Source organism: Accipiter gentilis, chromosome Z (assembly GCF_929443795.1).
Source record: "Accipiter gentilis chromosome Z, bAccGen1.1, whole genome shotgun sequence".
NCBI lineage: Eukaryota > Metazoa > Chordata > Aves > Accipitriformes > Accipitridae > Astur > Astur gentilis.
In genome coordinates this window covers 52,529,829-52,549,988 of record NC_064919.1, presented here as the reverse complement: position 1 = coordinate 52,549,988, position 20,160 = coordinate 52,529,829, and the positions used below count along the sequence as shown (strand labels likewise).

The following is a 20,160-nucleotide window of genomic DNA, read 5'->3' as shown; positions in this document are numbered from 1 at the left end:
GGATATGCACTGAAATGTGTAATTTATAACACAGCAAAGCATATATTTTTGCACAGATGTGTAAGAACATTTGCAAACTAAAGACAAACCTCATGCTACAGTCAGAAAAAAAAAGAAAAGAAAAGGAAAAGTTGTACATGAAGAGAAAGGAAATACACTTACACCCATAGAGAAATGATAGTGTGGTAAGCACCTGAAATTCTTTCAGATCATTAACTATTGAAACCCCTTGCACTTGGCAGGAGAATGAAACTTTTCACTATAATTTGTAATCTATAAAAATTATCTTGTTTCTTTAAAAGAGATTGCTAAGGAAATAGTTTACAATGTATGATTTCATAAGTGCTTAGGAGACTTCAAGATGAAACATGCTATATAAAAGAATGAGCTTTATCATACCTGAAAAATGACATAAACAGATGTGTCCTTATTAAGAAGATATCAGTGACTGAACATCATAAACCACATATTAAAAGTCCCTTCCTGGTAGAGCATGAGGTATTACTCATACTTCTTACACTTTCAGTGGGCTCAAAAGTTCACCCGGAAAAGTCTTAACATGTTTGTGACTTTTTGGTTGTAACCTGCAGAGTCTTTTCCAAAAACATGACTACGATGGGCCTAGCTATGTGCTTAAACTAAGAAGGCTCCCTTTTAACAGCCCAGTTCAATTCTTAGCACTGCTCTGATAGTCTGATATTCTTTATGTCAGTGTGAGTAGAAAGCTGTTCACTGGTAGAGGAAGAAAAGATCTAATGAATTTTAAAAATCGCATACTTGCTGAGTAATCAAAATTTTTGTGGAACAGCCTAAAAAGGCCCTTGTGTTTTACTGTAACAACATACAGCCAAGGGATATTTCTGTGGTGAATCCTAAATTTCAAGTTCTTGTTTCAGAAAATTTAACTATTTAAAAGGGGGGGCAAAAAGGATTATAAAGTAGAAGACGTTACAGAAGATTGCCTTCAACATCCCAAAATTACTAATTGGATAATTAGTATAGGAATTAGGAAACTTTCACTGCTGTTTTTCTTACCTAGCTCTAAAGTATCAACTATGCACCATAATCATTTAGATAATTTAGAATATTTCAGTTGGAAGGACCTACAGCGATCATCTAGTCGAACTGCCTGACCACTTCAGGGCTGACCAACAGTTAAAGCATGTTATTAAGGGCATTGTCCAAATGCCTCTTAAATACATACAGGCTTGGCGCACTGACCACCTCTCTAGGAAGCCTGTTCCAGTGTTTGACCACCCTCTTGGTAAAGCCTGAACTCCCCATGTTGGCTTATCCTCTCTTTACCTTCTTGAATAGTAAATGAAATCCCCCAGATTTTACAGTATAATGCTCAGTATAATCTGAATTGTAAAGAGAATTTTGAAATTGATATAATGTCAATCTTCACATTACAGCTTGCAGCATTCTTATGATGCAGAATTCCAGCAAAAAACTTTGGACCTATTTATAAGAAATTGATGAACGAACTTCTATGTTCCATTTGTGGTTTTGTTTTGCCTTTTTTTTTTTAAATGCAGTAAAATAGGGAGGGGAAATGTACTTCACCATTTATATTTTACTGGAGTCTTGGGACCCTGTGTAATTCAAAGGAAATTAAGTACAGAAGATATATTAAAATAAGGCTTAAATACTTGTTCAATTTGTCAAAAGACAGAAAATAAAGACAAAATCTTTCATTTAATCTATACTGTGGCCAGTTCATAGGCTCAGCTATGCAAATTTACTCATCGACCTGAGACCCCTTCCTTCTCAACGTGCAGTGGACAAGGTCAACCAAATTAAAAGCCATGCTTCTGAGTGGATTCCATTTTCATTAAGCAAAAGAAATACAAGTATGCAGTGATGAATTTTGTACTTTAGAGGTCTCATATTGTTTTTTGAATAGCTACAATAAAAGCATGACATTTTGCCTTTACTGAATATAAAAGAATTTTAAATATCCTAGTTTAAATGCAATTGGAGTTGTAAATACACATACCTCTTGCTAATTTCCTGATCCTAGATAAATATTTAGGTATCTTAGAGGGGGATGAAAAGGTCTAGTGAAACCCTTTCTCTCAGCTGATTTGCCTGGCTGTGTATCTCAGAATACCACAGAGAAGAGTCAGTAAGTGGCAATGTACAGGTCATTCTGAATGTCATTCCATTTCAGTTTTAAATTTGGGCTCTGCAATAGTCCCACTGTAGGTTTTCTTGCATGGTCTCTGGCCAGTTCTCTAACTTACCAAAGAGGGACACAGTTGGGAGTGCATACACACATACACATGACCATATAGAATGTTATAAACATCATCATTTTTCCAGGTTACTAGATTTGTTCAAGGGTCAACAGGAAAATGAAAAGAAATTTTATATAGTCTGTGTCCAGACAATAACAGAGAGCTTTCCAGACCTTTTTTTAATCTAAATAACTGGGCCACTTTCTGCAGCAAGAGGAACTTAAATTGGCAGACAGATTAAATATACAACACCAACATAAAAAGATTCCATAATACTGTTGCAACAACAGCTTGTCGAGTATGGTAAAACTAAAACAGATACCTTATTATTAATGGCAATGTGGAACACTGTAGTTTGCTGTTGATTTTAGTGGTGAACACGAACAGCTTCACATTTCAGAGTTCCAAGATTTTCTTCTTTTCCATCAACCACAGAAAAAGAAGTAACAAATCCTTTCAAGAACAGAAGGTAGCTTATGAATGACTAAAATGCTGGAAGGACAGACAAACTACTGCAGTCATAAGAGGTGGTCTAAGCTAGCCTCCCTCAGGATGCAGATTTAATACCACCTGTAACATGGTGTAATGTGGTGTATTTTGTAGGTGGAAAAAACTACTCCTCAAAAGTACCATGCTTAGAAGGTGACTAAGGACAAGAAAACTTGCCAGTGACTACTGAATGGCTCAAATATTTTCATGGTGTAGAAAATTATCCCATTCACCCCTGGCACAAGCACATAGAGCATGGGACATTAACATTTATATGGGTGGGTAAACATCCTGAATCAGCCTGGGTATAAATTCCAGTTACAACATGGCATCCTTTGGTGACATTCATTTCACTTCTGTCTTCATCCCTTTCACAATTTAATCCAGATAGATGAGAAATGTTCACTAAGACACTGTGGATTTCAAAAGATCACGGAAGGAGAGTAAGTAAAGCATACTCTGATTCATAGGCAAAATCAACTTTTCCTTCTGCCTTTTACTGTATTTAAAAGCTAATAATGGAAACCATTTGCCAAATGCATTTAGTCTCTGACAGAGGGACACATATGTGATCTTCTAATTTACAGCTTGCATGTACAGATGTTCACACTTAGTAAAAGGATTCTTAATAGCATTTTAAAATTAAACATGTGTTGATAATAGGTGTTTCAAACTCAAACAACACAGCAACTAAACTGATAAATGTCTTCATGCCTCACCATGCCTCATGCTCTAACAACATTTTTATAACAGATCAAAAAAAAACCCCAGCACTTCAGTTCCATGTACACAAAATAAATGTTATTAAAAAAGTCTGAATGAAAACTTTCATTAATTTTTCTGTCTATGATCTGATTCCAAGTTGAAACATTTAGATTGCTACTAGGTTTATGTAGCCGAAAGCAGAACCACAGTTTGTTCACAGACCTTGCTTGCTGTCTGCAATTTTTTTTATCCCTTTGCAAAACTTTGAACCCCATCCAGCTTTGACACACTGCCTCTTCAGTTAATAACTATCAAGTTTCCCCTTGTCTCCTGTCTACTTTTCTTTGAGGCAATTGCGCACTCAGCACCCCGAGATAATAACACACATCTATAAGATAAAAGCAATGGCATTAATGTAATTGTCTGCCTTTCTCTCTTTAGCCTAATCTTTTTTTTTTTCTTCAGTTTTGACTGCCTCTGTGACACCTGTTTTTGTCTCCTCTGATCCTACGACAGCTTTTCCGCTGACAAGGTTTTTGCCTGACAGAGATTCTGCCAGACAAGAACATAATAAAATATGAAGAACTGCTTGTCAGAGTTTCTGCCAATGCTCACATGAAATGGGGGGGAGGGGGGGACGGGGGACGGGGACCAACTGACTTTTTTTTTTAAAGGGGCCCTGTGCTGGTCGCTTTTGGCCTGTCAGGAAAACTGCCTCCCCAGCCAATCCCTGCAAGCCAAACAGGTGTTTTCTTTTATGTTTTCTTTCTATACAAAAACCTTTTTCTTCGATAGTAGAAAACACTATTACAGAGAAATAAAAGAAAGAACAACAAAAAAACCCCACCCAAATGCTTTCTCCTAAAAATGGTTAGATCTAAGTTTGTGTAGTGATACCTCGTGAGCATGTTTTAAATTCAGACCTGAGCCCTCAAATAAATAAATAAAGTGGTAGGCTTTTTCTCCCTCCTCCTGGTTGATAGCTAATGTGTTCAAAGGAACAAGCTGTAGATGACCTTCGTTCTGGACTACTAGACACTTCCTGCATGGGCATACTGCATGAATGAAGACACTTGACTATGGGGACCATGGTAGGGAAGATGAAACAGAGCCTGTTCTCTTCTGTGGGATTTGGACCTTGCAGTCTTCTCTGGGTGCATTTGTGCCTATGAGAAGGAGGACTTCAGCAGTGTTGTACCCTGCTGAAGAAATACATATAGATTCATCATGTGAGTGTCCCAACACACAGCTGCTTTTGTGTGTGTTGGTACCATTGGTCACCTCTGCTAGAGACAGCAACTATTGATCAGTCCATGATGTCATGGTGCTGAGTGTACCAACTGGCCTTCATTGTGCTGACCAGCCTCTCTGGAGATCTCAACCCTGCATTCTCAATGCATGGGTCCAGGATCCGTGCTAGAGCTCAGGCCTGGACCTTCATTCCCTATGTAAGGTACATTGTAGGTGTGCCTGTCTGTAGTCCTGTCTTCTGCCCTGTCTCAGGCCTCAGCTTCTTTTGTTCCTGACTGGAGTCCCTGGATGGACCCTTGACCTGACTCATTCCCTTGCCATATCTGAGGTTGTCAATGGACGCAGTTACCAGCACCTGGTTCTGTCTACTGTGATCAGACTTCAAGTAACTGTGCCCATGGTACAGGCATGGCCAGTGCTGGAGTTGCCCTTAACTCCTGGCTCAGACCTCTTTGCCAGGCAGCTCTGCTTTTGCTGCTCCTTGACACATGGATTGACAGTGTCATTGTTGAAACTTACAATTTATAATGGAAGCCACTAAATTAATGTATATCTCTTTCTATTACCTTGACGAGTCATTCATCTTGGATCTTTTCTATCTCTTGTCTCCAAAGCCAATGCCTCCTTCCTATCAGCCATTAACACCTTAAAAATATTCTCTCCCTTAATAATGGTGAGATAGGAGTTAATATGCATCTTAATGGTCCTAATACCATCTGGTTGACACATATATACAGTGGGACAGAAGCACATTTGGGAGTCCTGGATTGTGGTCTGGATTTGGAGGATTTCCGTCTTAATCCAAATGCACCTCGAATTCCATTAACTGTGATTCACAGATTCACAAAAGGTCTGTGTTGGAAGGGGTTTATGCAGATTGTCTGGTGCAGCCTTCTATTGAAAGCAGGGCCTCAGATTAGGTTATCGCTGGCCCTGTCAAGCTGAGTCTTTGATATTTACAGTGGGGGAAATTCCACCACTTCTCTAGGCAACCTCTTCCATCTTTTATGCAGCCTTGAAAACTGTAATGAAAATGCAACAGGCACTGCCCACCTGTTAACATCATTCTGTTTGGATGAGTACTGTGTTGTAGAGGCATTTAACGTAGGCAAGCCAAGACCATGGTGGTGTTTTAGTCTAGGGTGTAACTCTGGTTCAAGCCTATGAAATGCTCTCCCACATGTGCTAAATCACCTCAGTTTTCCCAGGAAAACTTGCTGTCCTAAAGTTGCTGACAACTGAAGATGTTCAGACCCTGGGAAGACTGGTTCATATAGCTAGTTCTACCGTTCATGAACATCAATCTTTTCCACCCCAATTCAATGTACTGTGACCACTGCACAAAGCTCCTGTTAAATATACTTCAGAATAATTGACTGTAATCAATTAGAATATCATCAGAGAAGTCTTTGAGACTCGTGTTATATATTTCTTGTATTATCTTTTCTATTTCTAAAATCCAGACGGAAATAGGATAATAAAGTAACTCTATTGTCTGCTAAATTAATCTGGGGCAAGTTTCCTCATAATACTACAGCTCAAATTGAAATTCTTCCTAGTAGGCAAAAAAAAAAAAAAAAATGTTTTTTTCCATTGAATTTCACATTTGTAAAACAGAAAGCTGAGGTAAAGTTATCCATCGTATTATCGTTACTTTGTAATATCTGAAAGCAGTATGAATTTTTAATTCTTGCAGTCAAATCCCATTTTAACCTTATGAAGCTATATGGAATGGAGTGGTAGGGTTTGTTTCATTTAGAGCTCTTTCAATTTGTGTTCTGCTTAACCTAGTGAACTCTAGTTAATTAAGATGTTCCTATAAACAATTAAGCTTCTTGTAGGATCGTTAAGAAGATATAAAAATTTATGATGTAATAAAGTGTAATAAAATGATAAAGTGGTTAGCACATCACAGCAATTCATGTGCAGCAGCATAGGTGTTACAACAGACAAGTAAGCAGGTACTGTCACCTAAACATCCTGGAGAACTGTGGATGCATGTTGCAGAAGTCCACCACTGCTGTCCCACAAATCCATTGACAATTTGCACTCTCGGGTCCCACAGAATTTATCCTGTTCATCTGGGAATCAAGCAGCGAGCACCAGATACTCTTTTTTTCCTATCTGAAGCTACGCCATGTAGTGAACTTCCTATCACCGCATGTAAGGGGGCAAGATCAAGGGCTTCACTGACTACTTTTCCAAAAAGTAGCCTCTGCTATGTCTGGAAAGAGGAATTCCAAGTGCTAATTAAAAAATCATTGGTTTTATTGCCTTTGATCCATCTTGCACATAGCAAGTCAATTTTTTTCCTTGCTGGATTCTCTCCTTAAGAAGAGAGGGTATGACATCATTGTCCAAGACATCTCCTAGCATTTTATCATATGGTATAGGGTGTACTAAATCGGATGAAGCTTTCTCTGTAAAACGTAAATTCAATAATGATGGGCACCAAATAACAGTATCTTGCACTTTTGAAATACCTTTAGTCCAAACCTCTCTGGGCTTTTTATAGCTAGTAAAGGGAGATCATAGCTATAAAAGTGGCCTTATATGTATTTCAGAGTTGCCAGTATCTGATGGTATTAATGCCAGGTCTGTGAGAGTACAAAGTGTGATTAGTAAATTAAAAGTTTTTCAGACAATAAAACGTTCACAATGAGAAAGGGTTTCACTTTGAGATATGAATATAGCCCAAGCCAGCAGAAAAGGGCACTATGCTTCAGAATAGGTCATGGTCTGTTTAGGGCTTAGCGGGCACTGGAGCACTCCTTAGATGACTGCTTAATGTCTGGTCAGGGATAATCTCACCTGACCACATCCAAGGGACACTGGAATATTCAAAGCCAGGGCTATGAGCCTATAAAGTCAGGGAGAGGGAGAAAGGTCTAACCTCTTCCTGATTGTGTTAAGATGTCCTGGGAATGGCAGGGAAGAAGAGAAAAAAGATTTTAATCTGAATGGACTCTCAGTGAAATCCAAGGAGGTGTGATTGTGAACATATGTAAGTTAGAGCCTGTGGGTTTCCCCCAGGGAAAACCTTACTCGACACCTGAGGATGTAAAATTTGCATGAGGACTAAACCCTTGGCCATATGGTTATGTAAGTATCAGCTGAATACAAGGATGGAAAAGGAAGACTTTTTATTTGATCTTGAGGCAACTAAGCATTATTTCCTTTCTGTCACTTGTGTCTTATATACCTTTGAAACAATATTATTTGTCTGGGAGGCCCTAATGCTTGGATACTCTCATTAGCTTTTACCTCAGCTTGACTTGCATTAAGGGTGATCTCAGAGTAACCCAAAGCAAACACTACATCACATCATTCCTACCAATGTGGAAGTCTTTAAAACCAGATATCGGGTCAGAGTACCCACAAGATAACAGAGTGCATCTTCTCTGTGCTGCATTGGCTGCTTTGGGAACTGCTGCTGAAGAGAAGAAAAAAGGTATGTCATAGGCAGAAGGAGGGACTGTAAAAAGTGTTTACCAGTAATGAATGTTAATCAGGTAAAGTTCCTGGAAGCTACTGAGTAATGAAAAATATGCCCCAGCCTTCAGGGTCAAGAGGAAGTTGTAACAGATGGACTTAAATGATTTTGTCAGTAGAAGACAGGAAAAGCCAGACTAGATATAAAATAGTTTTACTTTAAAAGTCATGAAGAGCTAGCCTTTGTTATTAATGAATTGTTGATAATTTGCTAAAAATCTGTGTAACAAAAAATAATTAAAAAAAGAAATTGATGATACTATTGTCATTTTAAAGCATTTTAAAGAATTAAATAAACTGAATAGAAGGAAACAAGTATGTTCAGTATGCTAAAATTGTGATTATTTTTTATATCCCATGGAATGATACAAAAACAACCCAATTACTCTACCAGTAAACTATAATGATAGGATTACAATTCTCCTTTCCTTTTTTAGTATTTATTCTCTACTATGTCCATTTTTAAGTAAAGAACAACATGGCAGTTCTGACAGCTTTTAGAGAGACTCCAAGATTTGTGACGTGTTTTTGTTTTGTTTTGTTTTGTTAGAGATGATCTTTGACTTTGCAAACCTGGATTTCTTTCACTTAACAGCTTTGGACTGAGACAAATATAGGAACCCTGCTGATTTTTATTTCAACACAACACTCCTCTTCCTTCTCTCCTCATTCCCATGCAGCTCACATTTACAATCTAAACCTTCTTCCTGGACCAAGTCTTTTCAGCAACTTCAGGGTAAGGGAGAGATGCAGTTTCTAAAATTTCCACAGCATTCTTTTTTTTATTATTATTTATTTATTTACACCTGTCCTTCCTTTCTTTTGTTCTCACTTCCAGTTTCTTTTACCTGACAATTTCATGAACTACCATGTAGAAATTCATAAAATTCAATCATTCTGAATGAAGAAGTCACAATCATGTCATGCATCTGACTTTATAACAGAGCATTCTCCATTTTCTAGTGGAGGTTGTTGTTTTCATTGTTAGTCTCACAGCAAGCTAGTACATGCATTAGATAAATACTAGCAGCAGAAAACTTCCTTCACAAAATGAAAGTGTAACCCACATGGCAAGTCTCTGAGCATGCGTACTCACTGGATGGCAGATTTTAAACTGAAAAAGAGTAATGGATTTGCCCTATGTGCCAAAATCACCTATTTAATGTAATTTTCATTAAAACCAAAAGGAACTTAATCTCAGAGTTACTAGAGAAAAAGCTTGGCCAAGCCTTGGACTGGAGATGGGGCCGTATGTGGCCTCATCATACCTCAGAGAGGTACTAAACTCTACTTGAATAAATAGCCCAGACACGAGCTGTGCCAGTTGGCATGATGCAGATGAAAAGACATCAAAGATCACTACAGGACTAAGGATCAGCTTTCTCTGAGAGACAAAAAAAGAAGGAAGACAGCAAAAATGTTCACAGAATACTTCATTTCCTGGAGTAGATTGAACAGTGTGAAATTCAGCTAGTCCAAGAATGTACAGTATACCAAAACCATCTGAAAAACATGCTGCTGCTGTCCGAGTTTTACCAGTGATCAGTGTGAAGGCAAGACAGAGAAATAGTATTTCTCATTTTCTGACTCTCTGAAACAAGGTGACAATGATTTCAGACAAACTTAATATTATTATACTGTGTTTTTTTAAATCACTGCAAAGTCTGAGATACTGGAACTAAAATAAATAATATGAATGCCATAAATTACAGCTTTAGTCCACTATGACATATGTCACCTTGGCACACCAAGAGCAAAATAGTTATGAGAGAGGGTAGGCTGCATTTCCCATTGATATGCATTGGGTCTTTTGATCTGCTGGAGTACCTATAATAAGAGTATTTCTGCTAGCAATATGGTAGTTGTCATTCTGACATCAATGACAAGCATACATGGCAAAATGCAAACTCAATGAAATCAACATCTTTTTACTGCAGACTTGCTTAATTTCTTTCCTCATAAGCTACGCTACTTCTGCTAGGGGAAGTGGGTGGCAAATAAAGTGGTTTTTTTCATTATTTCCAATAAAGTTTGAGTAAGTGATTTTTGTGCTAAAGCTAGTAAAATGTCATGACTGTCCTCATAATATAGTATGTTACTTTTAATACAACAAAAATAGCAGGAGAAGAAACCAATTCAAGCACTCAAGAAAGTAATAATTTTTTGTAGTCATCTTACTCCTACATTATTTAAAAGCCACAAAATAGCAATTGCCTATGTTAAAATAAATTCTCCTTAAAAAAAATTTACTATTAAGATTTTAATAAGATTTTATTTTTCACCATATGGACTATAGAAAGTACCTTAACCATTAAAAAAAAAAAAAAAAAAAAGAAGGAAAAACATCTAACTGTTATCTGTTTGCCTGCTTGAGGCCTAGGAAATGGCTTATCCAATTTAAACCATTTATTTTTTGTTTTAGAAAATAAATCACCACCCAAGCTGACAATACGAAAGCCAGGCTTCAGCTGAAAACAAATTAAAACAGGCTAGTTATCCAAATCCCTTAAAACATCCAGAGAGTCACACCAGCAATAACCCATTTTCCATTATGCACAGCAGTACTAGAAAATGCTGCTACGCTCTATGCAGCTTTTGGCTTCAGCCTTAAAAACACTGATGGTAGGATTACCACTATAGCACAGAGGTGCAGGGTCAAAATTCGATAAGCTGAACTTTTGCCAACAGAAACATTTATCTTGCCACAGAAGAATTTCTCTGATGAGTCTATTCATATATTGACAATCCCACTTTTGGCAATTCCAGACAGAAGAAAATTGAACTTGTAGGAGACCTTTCCTTTCAAGATGTGTACAGCTCATTTTAGGTGAGTGAGGAAAAACATGAGAAAGATAATGGAAGCAGGAAAAAGAAAACAGACTAGCAGTTGTTTAGTGCAATAATACTGTGGTGGCTGTATGCCCTTTCTTCCTCGCTCCAAGAATTCCAACATTTTAAATGGCAGTTATTAACATGAATTAACTCTGCACAGATTTGTCAAGTATACCATGAAAAGACTGCAGTTCTAAGCTATTTTTGATCTATTCAGTTAATTATGATTCTAGGTTATCAGAACTGAATAAGCAGGGTACTTCCTGTTGGAAACACCTATTCTTTGATAATTACATTCAGGAAAGCACTACATCATGTGTCAAGGAGCTGAGTTGAAATTCATTAATAAAAATCAGAAGGAAACCCTTTAATTAAAGCAGCAGGAAATACTATTTGCATTCAGGGAACAACTTCTGAAAGTACCGTGCTAAGGGTTTAAAGAAAATCACTTCTGAACAGCAACCTGATTCAGTTATTTTGAAATCCAGGCACTACAGTGAATTGATCAGTGTCCTGAATGCTGCCCTCAAAATCCTGGTAAACAGCTAAGATCAAGAATTGAAGCAGATGCATCATAGTCTCCAGGAAGTAATTTATAAGCCTGTGCTTTGAGTATGTATATGAAACATATATTTGACTTGTCTTGCTCTGCCATAAAATGTAAATACTCCAGACAAATGTACACAAAGTATACTAAAAAAAAAAAATAAATCAGAGCATTCTTCACCTCGTGCAGTAGTAAAACAAACACCTTCTAATAATATATAGCTGTATTAAGTTTTCTATTTGGAATGTCAAGTGCTCAAGTACAGGAGCAGGTGGTATATCCCTAATCATTAAACTCACCTTTTAACTTTCTGGATTTATAAAACAGGGACATTTCTACTACATATACTGCGGTAATCTTAGATAACTGTCATATATTCTGATTTTGAATTCAACCACCTCACAGGGAAGAATTTATCAGGAAAATCTGATCACACTCTTCTAAGATGTACTGGTTAAAAAGAAAATGCAGGATGCCCATATGCCAGAATCTAAGTGCTAGACTCCTAATTTCTATTACGCAACAGGAGGACACCCTGGAAAATAGCTAGACAAGTCTTCCCTATTTGTGGATCAGCAAAACCTCAGATGCTGATTCTACACAAACCTGAAGCGTGCCTGAACTATACTAACTTTGCAAGGTTTAGCGAACCTTCCAAGAAATGTGAGTCTGGTTATACTGTGACTGAAGATACCTTTCTGTGAATAAAGAGGAGTGAAAATAAGCTGTGTCTCTAGACAATCTAGTATATAATAAACCTGCAACCAGCTAGCAGATCGGTGGTGTTAGGGTATTTCTGGGCTGGCTGTATATATTACTATGCAGTGTCACAGGACTGCATGGTACCTGCATTCCTACTTTCCTTTCCATGTATGTGATGTTTTAAAAACTTCTCTGGCAGTCTGTGCTGTTGAATTTGTTGAGCATTCACGCTTGCCATATGTCAGCATACTCAGGCACAAATACACACAGACATGAACTAAAAAGAGATCAAGTGCATCTTAAGAGGGAAGTACTAAGCTTCCATCCCAGGCGTCATCAAATTAAAATAAAATTTATAGAATGTAATCCACTGAATGTCTGGCAGCAGTGGGGAATGGACACTGTGCTTGCTTAGGTGCCAATAGCCTAGACCATGAGAAGAAATGTCCAACACTAATTTCTTCTGCAAACATAGTAATCTTTCTCTTTTTTCCCTTTTTTTTATTTTTTTTTTTTTATTTTTTTAAATTTTTTATTAAACCATTTTAGGTATTCTCCTTATTTGCCTTCTAATACAGTTGTATACAGCCCTTCTAATACAGCTGCATACAGCTCTCCCTCTCATGCATAGCTTAACCAAGACTGTCAAGAAAAAAACCGGCTAAACACACAAAATAGTGAAGGATAAGTAAAATGGAAGATCTACATATACTGATGCCTTTATACAGGATCTGGGCATTCTAATCCCGCCTTTCTTTCTTTAGCTACTTAAACATGGGAAGAGAGGTTCAACTCACAGATCATATATGCACACTTTTGTTGAGCCATATATGATACACTCATTTCACTCTGACATCCAAGCTCTGGAAGTTCAACATTGTTATGTTTGAATTTCCATTAGGGTCAGTGACTTATTGGCTGATGCTTCTTTGCAATACAAACTCTGCTGTGCAACCATACCATAAACTTTCTGCCTTTCTGCTAAGCCCTGCTAGAACTATATAATTTCCTGGAGGCTAGAATATTCTTTTGAGCTGTACACAAGCTTTTGAACTCCAGTGGCACTTGAAACTATTGCCAGAATAATAGACCCTCACTTTTTCATCCTAGAAATTGCTGTAAAAAAACCATGTGCATGCATACATGTGCACAAACCCAGAATGCATGCACATGCATGTACAGACAAATAGGTATCACTACTGTCTGTATCACTCCAGCTCTAAGTATTTAAAGATACTGGGAAAGACGGACAGAATAGAGAAGACAAGCCAGGAACAGACATTTCTTACCATGTGCCACCCAGCCATGTTTACACTGATCACAGGTTCTCAGGTTTATCTTCCCTGGCTGAAAACATTCACATGTGCAATTTACCAGTGTACAGCGGATAGCCTGGAAAAAGAAACAGAAAAAATATATTAACATCTTTCTTCCTTCTTGTACAAATTTGTTGTGAGGGCTAGAAGGGTATTAGCTGTACAGCAAAAACTAGCCTTCTAACATTCAAAGCATTGCTCATCCTTTTAAGTAGAGATTAATTTTCTTTCAAAAACACACATCAGTACCCCTGAGCAATGACAACCAAAATGCTTATTCAATAATAACATAGTCTGTTGTCCCATGGAGATGAATACATTCCTAAAGTCTTTAAAAGAATTGCTCTATTTCTTTCAGGAGAAAAAAAGCAGTAGGATGAGGACTCTGTAGATGTTCCACAAATTTCCTGGTTTTGCATCAAGTGTCTGAAGGAAAATGTCACTAGTGATGTCTTACCGTAGCAGCATATCAGCTTGATTAAAACCAAGAGTAAAATGAGGAAACAAAAACATACAAAAAGGAAAACTACAGATCTCTACTCACACCTCATCTCCCTTTTAAAGTTTTTTTTCAAAAATTACACAGGTTTACTTTGACAGGGGCTATCTACATCTACAGAAAAGTGAATATAAATTGAATAAGACTCTTTTTAATGTGTAACAGACATATGTTTTTAAATAGTTTAGAAGATGACCTGTGCACTTCAAACTGCTACTAATAAATTTATGGCATGCATTTAGAAGTAATTTGCATGGAGATTTCTGAGACAGAGAGGCTTATTCTGATCATTCACAGATTAACAATCTACTGTAACTACCAGAGCTGCCAGGAAAAGATATCTCTATAGATTTAGATGCAATCAATGATAACTTGGGGGCTAAGGTGGGGGAAGGGTGCTTGGTACTATGGCCACAGAGATACCGAAGCATTATGAAGGCTCTTGCCTTTTCCAAATAACTAACACCCCCCTCACACACTCTTCCAATACCAAAAAATAATTACCTTATCTATGCTGACTTAAAGAAAATTACATTCAACTTCAGCTTGGCCAAGGTAAACTCCTTGGTTGCTGACAATGAAAAAGATTCAGAGTTATTTTAAACGTTTTATGTCTTTACTTGTTTATCTGCATCACACAGCAATTTAAAGTCATTTATAGTTCATGGATCCACTTAAAATCTGTATTTCTCTGCCAAATTTGTGGTACAAGAGCCCTTTCTCCCTCCTATCCTATCTGCTCTTTTACTATCTTTTACTCTCAAAAACCTAGTGGGGAAAAAAAATATCCTGCTCTATTACGTCTGACACTTTAGGGCCTCAGTCCCAATGTCACCTGTCCAATTACTCATTAGGCAGGTTATAAAACACTGCTGTATGTATGCGTGATTAAAAGAATTAGTAATATGAAATATAAGGGTACCAAAGAAGTGCTGACTGTGCAAGAATAATATATGTGTTTGTAGGTTATGAGAAAAAAATTCTCCTGAAAGGTCCTGTTTCATGTTCAATAGTTTATTGACTCAGTAATATATCAGGTCTCCACTGGTCAGTAATGGTGTTCTTTCTCTAATATGTTCATTAATTAATGAACTCAGTAATTAATTGTACTGCAAGAAGAAGGGCTTACAAAATGGTATTCTTATTTTATCATAAAAGGCTTTCTTACATTCACCACCTTTTTTTAATCTCTGCACCATTGTGACACAAATTTGTTGTATTTTACGTTATTTTGTCCTGTTCATGTGTCACTTACAGTATATATAATAGAAGTAATACAGTGTATGTACACATACTAGATGAAACAGTGTTCTTTGGTAGAGTTGCTTTATTAAGGCTCATCAGCATTTCTATTGCAACCCTACCTATTTTGGCCTAGAGGTTAACAGGTTGCCTGTAAAAATTGGATTCAGCTTGAACCTGAAATACAATGTTTCAGTCTAAGAGTGAATTTTATTGCACACATTCAAAAATCATCCATTTAGCCATTATAAATTCCAAGATGGGGGGGGAGTGGGGGGGGAGTTTAGAGGTTTCATGTTTTTTTGTTCTTCCCTGAGTTAAAAAGAGTCTTGATGGTGTAAAGTGTTGAAGGAGATTAATTACTCAGTAAGATTTCTGTATTTTATACATACCCCCAAAAAAATTCACACAAACTTTTCAGAAACCTGAAAATGTCAGCTTGTTCCTCAAATAACTAAATCTGAAAAGTCATCAAAAAGATCTATGCATTTTTATAAAGTAATATGGATTGGCATGAGAAAGTCCAAAGATAAGTAGCATGGCCAAAACATTCAGCCTGGTCTTACTTGGCAGCTTTTTCTGCAAATGGTGTGTTGATTCCAGGTTGTGATCTGGTTTCAGTAGTTTCCCATCCCATCACTGAGAATCCCATGCATATCTCTGGGTAATGAGGATAACCCTTCATCTGCAAGATGATCATTTGGGACTGGAAAAACTCATATTCTAGTTCACATTCTAGCATGATCTTGGCCATATTACTTTGTTAGCCTGATGCCTACATTCCCTAAACAATAACCAGACACAATGACACTAAAGTGTTGTTCTCAGGGTAAAGGCCACATAAATTGTTAGGCACTGTATAGTGATGGAGGCTATTGAAAATCTCAAGTAGAATTTAGTCTTTATTTCAAAGATTCATTTTTCACTTTACTCAGTTAATCCAGAATTATTGTAACTAACTCAGATCACTAAAATATCCAACATGAAACCAGCATAACTTGGTACAGAGAATATTCAAGATGCCAGGAATAGTGTGTGTTCCTACACACACAGATGGAACATTAACATTCATTAACATGAAAGAAAGCATTATCTTTAAAGACCTTCACAATGCAACCAACATATGTACTGAGCCTTGCAAGGATATGCATTTGAATTATTAAAAGTATCTTTCTACTGGTTTTCAATAGCATTTAACTGAGGCATACAAGTCACTGACAGTTTGTGCAACAGGCTCAGGAAGGACCCAGAAGAGCAGCAGGAGATGAATGTGGCTGTCCTGGTTTCAGCTGGGATAGAGTTAATTGTCTTCCTGGTAGCTGGTACGGTGCTATGTTTTGAGTTCAGTATGCGAAGAATGTTGCTAACACACTGATGTTTTCAGTGGTTGCTCAGTAGTGTTTAGACTAAAGTCAAGGACTTTTCAGCTTCTCATGCCCAGCCAGCGAGAAAGCTGGAGGGACACAAGAAGTTGGCACAGGGCACAACCAAGGCACCTGACCCAAACTGGCCAACGGTGTATTCCATACCATGGGACGTCCCATCTAGTATAGGAACTGGGAAGGGGGGGGGGGGGGGGGGGGGCAGGGAATGGCCGCTCAGGGACTGGCTGGGTGTTGGTCGGCGGGTGGTGAGCAATTGCCCTGAGCATCATTTGTACATTCCAATCCTTTTATTATTACTATTGTCATTTTATTAGTGTTATCATTATTAGTTTCTTCTTTTCTGTTCTATTAAACAGTTCTTATCTCAACCCACAAGTTTTACTTCTTTTCCCAATTTTCTCCCCCATCCCACTGGGTGGGTGGGTGGGGAGTGAGTGAGCAGCTGCGCGGTGCTTAGTTGCTGGCTGGGGTTAAACCACGACAGTGGTGTAGATTCACCTAAGAATCCAAAGCTTTAATGCAGCCGCTCCATTCCCCAGCAGCAGGATTACAAGGTACAGAGGGGATAAAAGTACAGTAGCTGGTGCACTTGTAGGTAGCAGCGTGGATTCATGTAACTGTGGTTGGACATCTGTTACTGCTTAATTTGAAAGGGATGGGGTGGAGAGTAGGCATAATAAAAAGATCCTGGGTGAGTTTGCAGCAGCCAAATATTGTAGCCATTGTTCAAACCTGTTAAAAGTAGGTATAAAAATCTACGGGTGTAGCAATGCTAAACTGCTGTAGAAAATGCTTCTGATAGAGTACTGCTCGGCATTCCAGAAGTCATGCGCTGTAATTCTGCCTTCGCAACATATTGCTAAAAAGTTTACATAATGTGACTCTGTGTACTATGCTATTTTGTAGGGAAAGAAACAGAAATTTTTCCTGACTAAGGTTTCCCTCAGAACTTTCTCCAAGACAGACAGAAAGAAAACAGAAGGAGAGGAAAAGAAACCAATGACCTTGCATAGCAAGAGGAACAGTAAAATCAGCAAATACAGGCTCCCCCTGTACCAGCTGATAGGCAACCAGGTATTTAGATGACAACTTGCAGGTTAAGGCCCTTAAATAAGCCACAAAACATGGTTTTCTGCAGCTTCTTGAAAAGTGCCATTATGTTCTACCACATCAATGGTCTGCAGATAACAGTTCTCAGGCATTTTTACACATCCCTTCCACTGAGTTCCTAACATAACACTCCCCACATTTCTACCAAAGTTACAGTGGCCCTTGAGGACCTGTGGAGGAAATAGACTGGATTTCAGTAGAATAATTTTAAATAGTTTACACAACTAATTCCTTAAATCCTAAAGCAGTGCTATTAAGGTTTAAAAACAAAATACACATATACAAGAATAAATGAATGGTTTTATAATTGACACCAAAACATTCAGAAGTACCTTGCTATTTTCTTTGAGATCTTCTTCCTGTAGAGTGTAATGCAGAAAGAAGGGAACTTTGCCTAGTATTAAAGCATGTGGTCTAGTACACCTACGCATAAGTTTGTATGGCTAACATTAAAAGATGTTAGACCTGACTTCTGTGGGTTTCCCCCAGACCAAGCATATTCATTTAACATAGTTTGGGCGATTTAATTATATCTAACAACTAAATATTATTCACATATTAATAGGGACAGCCTATAGCAGTAATGGAAAATCAATCTGTCTGGCTGCTTTGCAGAGCTTCCAAGAGACAAGAAGCAATAACCTATCATGAAAGGGATCACAGTATGCGAGGAGGAGAACGCATAAAGAAGAGGTATGATTCCTCCTGTAGAGTTCTTACAAGTGGCCACAAAAGATGGAGGCAGTTTAAAATGATGCAACATTCTGGAGAGACAAGTAAGTTTTGCAACATCCTTTATCCTGAATTTTAATACTCATTCTAACAAAAATTCTTAATGTAACTTGTGATGAGGCTCCAAGAGTGCTGTGAGGTTAAATAGCATCTTACTGAAGTCTCAGCTCCATTCTTCTACGTGGTAGGCAGTAACAGAGCGTGGCTCTTACTGTCCTTACCTTATCTTTCTCATCTACAAAAAGAAATGCCTTCTATCAAGTCATCAATGATATAAGGGATCACTGTGCACCTGAATACATTACGGACTCAATGATACTCACTCTCTTTGCATGGAAGTTCCATCTACCTGTCTAAAGCATCTACCACACATTTATCCTACAGAGCTCACATAATCTTAATCCACTGTTACCAATCACAGGAGCACGAGGCTTGAGGATGATTTGGTCTAGTGTTTGTGAAATCTTTTCAGTGAGACTTCAAACCAGCAAAATGGTGCATTAAGTGCCATTCCTTACAGCTGGATTAAAATCAGTAAGACCCTGTGCAAGTATGCACTCTGTACAAATGTATTAGTTAGTGAGGCTGCCAGGGTTTTTAAACATGCACATATACACATATGTATACTTAAAATTTAGATTTTGCATAATATGGTAATTCACAAGTTCTATGCATTATAGTAATAAGGGCAAGAACTTTCCACATTTAATTGACAGAAAAAATAATATTGTTTAAGATTTTAAAAACAATAAAAAGTTCTGGTGGTGTATGTCAATAAATTAAATATTTGGGTGAAATGATGGGAAGTATTGCAAAAGTAAAAGCAAAATGCACTTTTTGCAGCTTATCACTCAACTTTAAGAAAAACCCAAACCCAACATGTCAAATACAATCTAATCTTCCCACTGTCAAACAGTTTTAATTCTATATTATAAACACCAAATAGCTAATTTCGAACTAGTATTTTATTGAAAGAAGTCTCTACACTGCCATGGGGAGAATAATTTAAAGCCGTACAGTAGTTGGTCTCAAGACATGATGGCACATTGAGATAATCAAAGTTAATGAGGAAGAGGTTGATGAGAAACGCAGAGATCCACTCTTCTGTTGCTGTATGTCGACTCATGCCAAAAAAAAGATACAAAGCAGCAGACAGCAGCTAAGTCTTGCAAATGTTCCAGCATTTTTTTAACAGAAAGTCTTCTCTGCCATTAAGTTCTTCTTACTGTTTCTTGGTTACAAAGTGAAGACGACAAAATCTGTCTATATAAATCAACACTATTGCTCAGCGCAGGATTGTACCACACTACAGTTTTAGGCTGGTTTTTTGTTTCTTTCTTTTTCAGAGCACATATTATATGCTCTGCAAACAGCTCTTAGAAAATCTGTCACTTCTCTTCTTTACTACTTCAGGAATCCAAATAATTTTTTTCCTCTCTCGGCAATTTATTTATTTAAAAGACCACAGCATAAATTCTGCTGTGTAAATAGCAAAAAGATCCCAATGAAATTATACTATTTTTAATAGCTGGCAAATCAGGAGTACAACAGAGTTTGTTTTAAATTAACACCAAAAAGAGGACCATTTGCATATCGACAGTTAGGAAACGCACAATGT

The 20,160-nt window shown here is 37.6% G+C and overlaps 1 protein-coding gene across 1 annotated transcript in view; it reads right to left on the bottom strand.

The window, feature by feature from the left end:
• BNC2 (basonuclin 2) overlaps window positions 1–20,160 on the bottom strand; it is a 329,075-nt gene that overhangs the window by 105,686 nt on the left and 203,229 nt on the right. The window contains exon 3 of the mRNA XM_049795150.1: window positions 13,548–13,650. Within this exon, the coding sequence (XP_049651107.1) occupies window positions 13,548–13,650 (103 nt within the window). The remainder of the gene's footprint in view (window positions 1–13,547; window positions 13,651–20,160) is intronic.